Source organism: Primulina huaijiensis, chromosome 4, assembly GCF_012295235.1.
Source record: "Primulina huaijiensis isolate GDHJ02 chromosome 4, ASM1229523v2, whole genome shotgun sequence".
In the NCBI taxonomy this organism is placed as follows: Eukaryota; Viridiplantae; Streptophyta; class Magnoliopsida; order Lamiales; family Gesneriaceae; genus Primulina; species Primulina huaijiensis.
This window is the reverse complement of record NC_133309.1, coordinates 2,173,372-2,183,178: the sequence shown is the minus strand read 5'-3', so window position 1 is coordinate 2,183,178 and position 9,807 is coordinate 2,173,372. Positions and strand designations below refer to the sequence as shown.

The 9,807-nt window shown below is 35.8% G+C and overlaps 1 protein-coding gene across 3 annotated transcripts; it reads left to right on the top strand.

Annotated features, from left to right (window-relative positions):
• Nucleotides 1–1,110: 1,110 nt before the first annotated feature.
• Nucleotides 1,111–7,741, top strand: LOC140975184 (serine/threonine-protein kinase STY46-like). 3 transcript variants are annotated; one of them, XM_073438756.1, is made up of 17 exons: nucleotides 1,111–1,584; nucleotides 2,212–2,326; nucleotides 2,778–2,863; nucleotides 2,972–3,088; nucleotides 3,208–3,262; nucleotides 3,620–3,730; nucleotides 4,283–4,333; nucleotides 4,408–4,544; nucleotides 4,643–4,750; nucleotides 5,092–5,165; nucleotides 5,267–5,442; nucleotides 6,001–6,096; nucleotides 6,501–6,581; nucleotides 6,799–6,852; nucleotides 6,923–7,057; nucleotides 7,133–7,353; nucleotides 7,624–7,739. In XM_073438756.1, exons 1-16 carry the CDS (start codon nucleotides 1,397–1,399, stop codon nucleotides 7,196–7,198), a joined length of 1,650 nt encoding a protein of 549 aa, XP_073294857.1. In that variant the 5' UTR covers nucleotides 1,111–1,396; the 3' UTR covers nucleotides 7,199–7,353; nucleotides 7,624–7,739. The 3 variants fall into 3 exon arrangements, with proteins under 3 accessions (XP_073294857.1, XP_073294858.1, XP_073294859.1); XM_073438757.1 differs by lacking the exon at nucleotides 6,001–6,096 and having other exon boundaries at nucleotides 7,624–7,740; XM_073438758.1 differs by lacking the exon at nucleotides 1,111–1,584 and having other exon boundaries at nucleotides 2,221–2,326; nucleotides 2,764–2,863; nucleotides 7,624–7,741.
• Nucleotides 7,742–9,807: the final 2,066 nt, after the last annotated feature.

The following is a 9,807-nucleotide window of genomic DNA, read 5'->3' as shown; positions in this document are numbered from 1 at the left end:
CAAAGATAATTAATTTACATGTTTGTTTCCTACAAATTGTAAGCTTGTGTGATAATTAAATTGGGAAGAGTATGAGATAATAAACATTTGCTTATAAGGGAGAATGATCAAAACATTGCTCTTTGTGATGTTATACGTTGTAAAATATCGAGTTGAATCATTATCACATGTTGTATATAAAAATCGTATCTATCGAATATCAAATATAAAATAAAGTATTAGCTCTACAAGTGAACTAATTGGCTAATTCGACAAATTCTTTAAAACAAACGATTTTTAAAAATATATTATTCAAAAAAATGCTAAAATAATATTGCTTCATTAAACTAAAACGTTCAATAATTAAACTCCAAGAATTTATTTCATAAAAAGTTGTGAATAAATCTTTAAAAATTGACAAAACAAATGAATTGATATTAAATTGTAAAAACCAGTGTTCTAAATAATCTGCTTAAGCTTGAAGCTCAGCAAAAACGACCCGCTTCGGAGAGAGCGGAAAAAAGTGGTCAAACAGTAGTTTGACCGAATTAAGCATAATTATGATATTTAATTAAGCGTGTTTAAGCACAATTAATCACATCTATTTATTTTTTTAATTTTTTTAATTATGAAAGTATGTCTTTTTATTTTAAAATAATAAATTAAATTTATAATTTAGATGTTTATTTTTTAATTTTAATTATGATTAAGCGTGTCTGATAATGATTTGACAAATATTTAACATTTTTAATGTGGTCTAGTTGCAAAAACAAATAAAGATTGTAATTTTGATATTTTTATGATTTTATAAATATGAGAATTAATGAATCAGACTTAAATTTATCATATTTATGTATTATTTTATCTATTTATTGGTTTGAGATAATTACAATTACACTAAAGATAAAAAACGTTTTTTCAAGCTTAAATCTGTGCTAATCTCGTTTAAGCTTGAAAAGCTTGGACTTCGACATCCGCGTTTCGGGGCGCTTCACGCTTTTAGAACCTTGGTAAAAACCAAGAAAGAACAGTGGTAGAAGCAAAGCTAAGCAGAGAATCTATGCTATGTTAGTATAAGATTTTCGTGTATATACAAAAATAAATAAATCGAGATCATTTCTCTAGATCCATGGCAGCAAACATAAAACTGTGGATTTTCCCATTTTTTTATTATCAATATTAATTATTGAAATTTTGATCAGCCCCTTTCACTTTCAGTTCATGCAAATTGCTGTAAAGAATATGCATACATAATATATATATATATATATATCACGTTTGATACATTTCTTACATCACTCCCCACGCCCCTATCACTCCTTTTTATTTGGAATCTGAATGAAAGTGCATATTCTTTGAGTTTTATGTTTTCGTATCTTTTTGGGTTTTTGTTTTTTCTTGTGGAAGTGAAGGTTTGATGGGTGACAGTGAGAGCTGTAGCAGCAGGGCATCGGAGTGTTCGCCGGGTCAGTGCCGGGAAAGAAGCCTGAAAGTTGAAGTATTTCAAGAAGTGCAGCATAGATTGAAGGAATTGGACGTGGAAGAGGCTGCGCAGCCGGGGTTTGAAGATGAGATGTGGGTTCATTTTTGTATGCTTCCTCTTCGGTAAAGTTTCAATCTTTGCTCCTCTTTTTTTGGGATATTTGATCGTTGAAGGTAGGCCGGGCCATATGTGTTTTGGGGTTATTTTTGGTTTATTTGATCAGCTTTGGGAAAGTGGAGATGGATAAGCGAAATGATTTGTTTGGTACTTGGGCTGAGAATTTGAGTTTAGTGACGAATCAAAACATATAAAATTGAAATTCCATGGTTGTAGTGGATTTTAGTAGTACTTATTTAATAAAATTCGAACTCCTTTATGGTTTAAGTTGATTTATTGGAGCCCTTTTGTTTCTTGCAGTGAAAATTTATGTAACTTTACTTTGTGTTGGCATGTTGCTTAGTACTTGCATACTTGAGGCGATCGAAATTTTTTTAAATTTTTTTTGCTTGGATTAGTGATGTTTGTGGGAGTATTTTTGTGTTTAACAGTAGGCAAAGTCATAGTTGACGAAGAAATATAGAGATGTGCCTTATTGAACTCTGGAAACTGTGCATCAGTGATTCAAATGTTGCGAGAATGTTGAGATATGGCTGGATCTTAGTGGGTACCTATAGACTAGATTTAGAAGCAATTCTTATGGAGTTTGAAATGGTTTCATTACGACTGATTGCCCTGCTTTAATATTGTAGTTATGCGTTGGATTTGAACACTGAAAGGGCAAATGATGTCCTGATGCACAAGAAATTGTTGCACATGGCACATGATCCTCTCACTAGACCTGCGGTTGAAGTCCGCCTCGTGCAGGTGCATAATACTTTAATTGTTCTTAATTCTTTATGACTAGAGATATCGTTTTGGATTATAGTGATGCTTATTGCTATTAGGCCTACATTCTTCGTTTTCTTATGGATTTATGTTGAGTAAGGTATTCTGTGGTTGATATGTTCTAAATTTTCTCCGTTTCATGTCTTAATGCTTGATATATAGCTTCATGAACAACATTTTTTCCAAATTTTTTGTGCTGGTAAAGAAGCAAATTGACTGATGGGATCAATGCTTTAAAGTGTGAGCTAGTGGACTCATTTACATTGTGCATAAATTTGAGAGCAATACAAAGTCCTAAAGTGAAAATTTTGGATTTAAATCTAAAGTTTTGTATTTAGTTTAAATTTGGAAGTTAATTTTTCTATTCGCATTTCCTGTAGGCCTCCTATTTGAGTTAGTCAAATAAATATCCATAGTTCATGCAATGCAGGTTCATCCTATGTCTGATGGGAATCCTGGTGAGGACTACTCTGTCCAGTCAAGATTCACTAACGAAGGGGATAGTCTATTTGGAAAGTAGGAAATTAATTACGTAAACATGCATCCAAAAAGTGCTTTTTTTTCCCTGGACAGAACGAGGTAAAAAGTGCATCTGATATTGAAGTCCTTTGTTTCGATTTGCAGTCTTCATCCTCCACGGGCATTTGGGATGCTTGCGAATACTGATCTTTCATATGAAGCTGATGAATCTGATGCTCCTGACAGGAATGGCTCTATGAGTAGGAAATTGCAGTTAACTCGGTAATATTCTGAAAGATTTTGATCTATATTAAGTTTTTAGAATGTGTTATTTTTCTCTTGAACCATCAATTTTACTATGGTTTTTTCAATGTGTATGGGCTGGGATGTGATTTTTTCAGGCAACAGCTTGAAATAACAATATCAACGAAAGACAAAACTAAGCTCCTTAGTGGGGTAATGTCTCTTCATTCTGAACTAGTTAAATGCCTGTGGATACCAGTAATTCTCTTATCCTATATGCCATATAATGAGTACATAAACTTTCATGAGCCTTTTATTTATTCATAAACGATACTATGGTTGTCATTGCTTTCCTGTGACTGGAGATTGTATTTTCGATGGGGGGTTACGTGATAATTCTAATTTTATTCCTTCATTGGGTATTTTGTACTGTTTCCATTCACTAATTCTAGAACTTTGATTATGTTGAAAGATGATCCACCCGTGTCACTGTTTCTTGTGACCACTCTCCAAAATCTACAGCCATATATTATTTATTTTGACAACTGTGTATCTGAACCATATTTACAGCTGACTTGCCTGATTTCTGAGATTGGGTTGAACATTAAAGAAGCGCATGCTTTTTGCACAATAGATGGTTACTCATTAGATGTCTTTGTTGTTGATGGCTGGGAGCACGAGGTATTTTTCTTTTATCTTTGTTGTTTGCTATTTTTACACCACGCATCAGAGGCAATTCAACATTTTAATTACTGGGAATATTAGCATGTTTCGCGAAATAAACTTCAACATCCATGAAATTGCATGCATATGCTTTGATTAAATTCTCAGTGTTCATGATGTCTTTTATGGATCTTGGTTTGTGTCATTCTATTCACTGAAGGTAACACTGAAGAAGCAGTAGTTGAGGACGAGAACACGAGTACTTGTCCTCGTCCTTGAACTACGGACGTTCAGGAAGAACGACCTTACAATATGATTTTAAAACTTGTTTTTATAGAATTTGAGATGTTTTTTTCCCATTATTTCTCTTGTCTAGAAAATCTACCTATTAGTTCGACTCAGTCTTTTTTGTTGCATTCTTCTAAACTCTTTTATCCACTAATATTATATTCTGATACAGTGAGATTATCCTACACAGATTCTTGCTCCTAGAATTTGTTGCAATTTATGATTTTAAAAAAGAAGAATGTGTTACAACTTTTAACTTTCTTGTTTTTTGCAACTTTTTAGGGCATTGAAGAACTAAGGAATACATTGGTTAAAGAAATTTCAAGCATTGAGGTGTCAAGCTATTCAAATTTGCATAGAAAGCATCATATGTTTTACTTCAAGCTTTTTCTCATATCTCAATGCAGAAACAGATGAATTTCAAACAAGAGCTCAAGTCTCCTACGCAGTACCATGTGGGATCACCTTTGAGTGATGTCTGGGAGATTGATTTCAGCTTGCTCACGTTTAAACATAAGATTGCTTCAGGATCAAACGGCGACTTGTGAGTTTCATTTCTCTTGCTTGTTTTTTCTTTAGTGATTTTGTTGGCTCAAGATATGTCTCTCTTTTTTCGTTCTTTTTGCCCCCAAATGAACACAGGTTCAAGGGTGTGTTTCACAGTCAAGATGTGGCAATCAAGGTGCTTAGGACCGAATGCCTTAACGAAGACATACAAAGAGAGTTCACCCAAGAAGTTTTCATATTGAGGTTTACGTTTTATCAAGCTTTGGTGTAATTCCTTCATTACGTTCAGTCATTTGCCTCCAAATTTCATCCAGGCGTTCAAATTTTTTACGCTTACTCCAGTGTCTTGAAGAAATGCTAAAGATTGGATGACATGGCTGTAACCGGCCGTTATGATGTCTTGCCAATGTCATTTAAATCACTCTGATTGTTGTTTTTTGTATTTTAATTGTTTTATGTGTATTTAATATTTTCTATCCCCAAGATCTTGCCTGCATGTTACTGAACACGATGTAACTTTAGCTTTCTTCAAACAAGAGATTACTTCAATTTCTTCTGCCTAAACCTTTGTTTCGGCTATTCAGGAAAGCGCGGCACAAAAATGTAGTACAGTTTATAGGTGCATGTACAAGACCTCCAATCTTGTGTATTGTGATTGGTAATTGGCCGACTTTTTTTATGCATATCTATTCTTTGCTTCTTTTTCCTTCACTCTTCATGGAACTTCAACTGATTTTTTTCACACGTGTCATGTTTCAGAGTTTATGCCCGGGGGAAGTGTTTATGATTTCCTGCACAAACAAAAGGGTGTTTTCAAGCTTCCAGCTTTACTCAAAGTTGCAATCGAGGTCTCCACAGGAATGACCTACTTGCATCAAAATAACATAATACATAGAGACCTCAAGGCAGCCAATCTGTTGATGGATGAAAATGAAGTAAGAAACAGTAGGCTATCTTTGGATTCATTTTCGCGTGTTCTATAAAATTTATGGGACAATATGATGTGTGCTTGGTTCTGTTTTACAGAGGAGATATTTTTTGATGTCAATGTAATATCAAGTGGGAATGTGCTGGAGTTGGTGATGTCAAATCACATATATATAGTTTTTTTGGATGGTTTAAATAGAGAGTACATAATATAGTTTTGAATGTTTAGGGGATAATGAAAAGTTAAACTAAAGGTTATATGTTCGTATTGGAAGATGTGAAAGGAGGTAATACATGTTTTGGGGGTCGAAAAGAGTGTAATGCTAGATTTCACTATTGTAAATGGAGTAGGGAGGCCAAAAAATGAAACCAAACTTACTCCAAAAGTTCCAAAATGACACTTTTGTATGTGTATCACATGAGCCAATTTGAGGTATATTTGTTGTCTTTTCTAAGAATAATTTATCTTGGGCATCTTTATCTTTTTTTGAAGGAATGTTTATTTCAATGGTTGAAATTTTGTAGGAAGTTCTATAAATTTCTGTGACAAAATTACTTCTGTATAGGCGGTTAAAATTGCTGATTTTGGTATTGCTCGGGTGCAACATCAGTCAGGTATTATGACGGCAGAAACCGGAACATATCGTTGGATGGCTCCTGAGGTTTTTGTTTTTTTTATTTTTCTCCACTTTTATGGTAGTCTGCTGCCAGTGAACAAAGAAAATTCTTTGATCTGTCAATTTGATTCAAAAAATTATATCCCTTTGGATTTGTGATTTAATAACAATTAACTTGTGGCATACTAATGTTTCAAAGGTCTGTTTATCCCGTTATAATGAAAACGAAATATTATTGGTGTGATATTGTCAGTCCCTTGAACTAGGGGTCGGCCCATAAATTTTTATTAGTGCTGCCCTTGTTTTTAGAAGTGCAGAACTTACAGTTTTGAGAGAAATATATGAAATTGGAACATAGATTTTCATTTAGAGGGGAAAGCGTCTGATTCTGCCTTGAAAACGCACCATTTTGAATTGCCTAATGTTTACTCTTCTTATATTCTTTGAAGGTTATTGAACACAAGCCATATAGTCACAAAGCCGACGTGTTCAGCTTCGGTGTTGTGCTCTGGGAGCTCCTGACTGGAAAGGTACTTTTTTTTTTTTATAGCAATTCATATATCAATAGGTGAACCCAAGATTTGTGGCAATTCAATGTGTTTGGGGGAGAAATTCCATTTTGCAAAAGATTATGTATATCCAAAAATTCAAATTGAGTGGGGGCAATCGTCACCCGCAGTGTTCATCACTGAACTTCTGTGAGTTGCAATTATGCTCAAGTCACTTAATTTGGTTTCGAAATGGCAGCTTCCCTATGCAAACATGACTCCATTACAGGCAGCAGTCTGCGTCGTCCAGCAGGTAATATTTTCATGCAAGGAAATAGTTTTCTTTTCTAAGAAATGTTGAAGCTAAATGCCGGTTTCTTTAGGGTCTGAGGCCAGCAATACCAAGAAACACACACCCATTGTTGGTCGAATTGCTTGAGAAGTGTTGGCAGCAAGAACCATCTCTGAGACCGGAGTTTTCTGAAATCACAGACTTATTGCAATGCATGAACAAAAAGGTAGTAGCCCCTCTCTCTCTACCGTCTTTCGTTCTTAAGTTGCTTGCTTGAAATTTATTTGTTCTCTTTGAAAAGATTTTTGAAGAAGAAAGGGCTACGAAAAGGAGAAATCTGGGAGAATCATGTCAAGGTAATGGATGAATGACCATTGAATATGAAAGAAGGCAAAAATCTCTACATGGTATTTTTAGTTCTTTTGTGAACATTTGGAGCAAAAGATATGCCTGTATGATGGCAAAGTTTTGTGTATATTCGAAGTCAATTTTTTGCCACAAACATGTATATTATGAAAAAGAGTAGGTCTTTCATAAGACGGTCTCACGAATCTTTATTCGTGAGACGGATCATTCATGTTTATGTATATTATGAAAAAGAGTATGTCTTTCATAAGACGGTCTCACGAATCTTTATTCGTGAGATGGATCATTCATGTCCATAGTTACAATAAAGATTAATATATTTGACATAAAAAGTAATATTTTTTCGTGGATGACTCATATAGAATATCTGTTTCACAAAATTGATCCGTGAGACCGTTTCACAGGAGTTTTTGTATATGAAAAAAGAAGATAATAACTTTAGGGCTGTTAATAAATTGAATTTTACTGTGTTTGTTTGATACTTGAATCTCTTCGAGTATACATGCTCTTGAACATCTGTTTGTAAGAATGTTTCCTTTTCTTTTTTTTTTTTACTGAAAAGAAAACACCGCTGAAATATATATTATCAGGTTTTATGAAAAACGGAGGGTTGGAAATTGTATTTTTTTGTCATGTAATTTGCATATTTTTTGGTTTTTGTTATGTTATCAGACAATTCACGATTTAAATACTAATTTATACTGTTTTTTTGTTGTATTTCAATATTTTATTTCTCTGTATTGGAATNTTCTTTCAATTCTTTCAATTCCAATGGTGCCATGCGATAAGGAGCTTTAGATATAGGTGCAGTCCCCGGCACAAGATCAATACTAAACTCAACTTCTCGATGAGGAGGAAAATCAGGAATCTCATCGGGAAATACATCCGGGAATTCTTTCGCAACAGGAATATCAGATAAAGATGGCTCCTTCTTCGAAATATCAATAGCGTAGATAAGATAACCCTCATCTCCGCTAAACAAAAGTCGAGACATTTCCAACGAGGATACCAATGGAATTTTGGCTTGGGAACCCTTGCCATAAAAATTCCACTTGGGTCCATCAACAGGTCGAAATCGAACCACTCCATGAAAACAATCAACAGTAGCTCGATTTGTCGTCAAGATATCCATGCCAACAATACAATCAAAGTCGTGCATTGGGAGGACAATCAAATTCAAGAACATCACATTATCCTCATATATCAATACACAATTATGCACAACTTGCTCAGACAAAATAATCTTCCCTGCTGGCGTGGCTATCGACAAAGTATCGTACAACGGGGTACACTCAATATCGTGAGATGCAACAAATGCATGAGATATGAATGAATGAGATGCTCCTGTATCAAATAAAACACGTGCAGGATAATCTCAAAGCGTGCAAATACCTGCAATCACACCACCAGGAGCCTCTTTCGCCTGATCCTCGGTCATAGCATACACTCGAACTTGAGTAGGAACCTGGGCAGTCTGACCACCTGGTCCTCGATATCGTGGGACACTCGACTGCTGAAAAGAGGGAACAAGAACAGCAGGTCTCATCATTCTAGGGCCACCTCTAAATCCTGGCTGGGGTTGAGAAGAAGTCGTACCCCTATTCTGACATACACGAGAAAAATGGCCTTCCTGTCCACACTGATAACAAGTACCAAACATACCTCGACACTGCTCGATAGTATGTTTACCTCCACAATAACTACAGTAGGGAGCAATCACAGAACTCCCTCGCTGTGATCCACTCGAACTCGAAGAAGACGAAGAACCAGAACCAGTTTTCTTGAACTTCTTACCCCTTGGACGCAATGCAGGCTGCTGAGCTGACACTGGTGGTGGAGGAGTATACTGTGGACCTCCTCTCCTAAGTCCAGCCTCGGCTGCCTTGGCTCGTTCAACTGCCTCTGCGTAGCTGGTAGGCAATCCAGAAACAACAAAAGTATATAAAGCAGGATGTAAACCATTTATAAACCTGTTATATTTCGCCCTTGCATTCCCAGCTACGTGAGGTGCATACTTCAACAACGTAGAAAACTTCGAAGCATATTCTGCAACAGTCATCGTTCCCTGTTGCAGACTATTGAATTCATTCTCTTGGGCAGTGTAATAAGAAGGAGGGGAATACTGATCCAAAAATTGGGCCTTGAAGACATCCCATGTGACTTCTATCCCGACCTCTTTCAATCCAATCTCAGCGGCTTCCCACCAAGATTTTGCTCTGTCTTTCAATTGATACAAAGCAAGTTTCAATCTCCGAGCCTTGGAATATTCAACAATATTAAACAGATGCTCGATATCCTTCAACCAAGCCTCCGCCCTTTCTGCACTCTCAGTGCCAAAGAACCTCGGTGGTTTTAGATCCTGGAATCGAGCCATTACCACATCCATGAACAATCCTTCAAATTGTCCAACTATCCTCTCAGTACTGCTACTCGCAGTTTCATTCGTCNAATTGATATTGATTTGTGATATTGATCCTCTGATTTGTAGATGGATCCGACGAATGAAACTGCGAGTAGCAGTACTGAGAGGATAGTTGGACAATTTGAAGGATTGTTCATGGATGTGGTAATGGCTCGATTCCAGGATCTAAAACCACCGAGGTTCTTTGG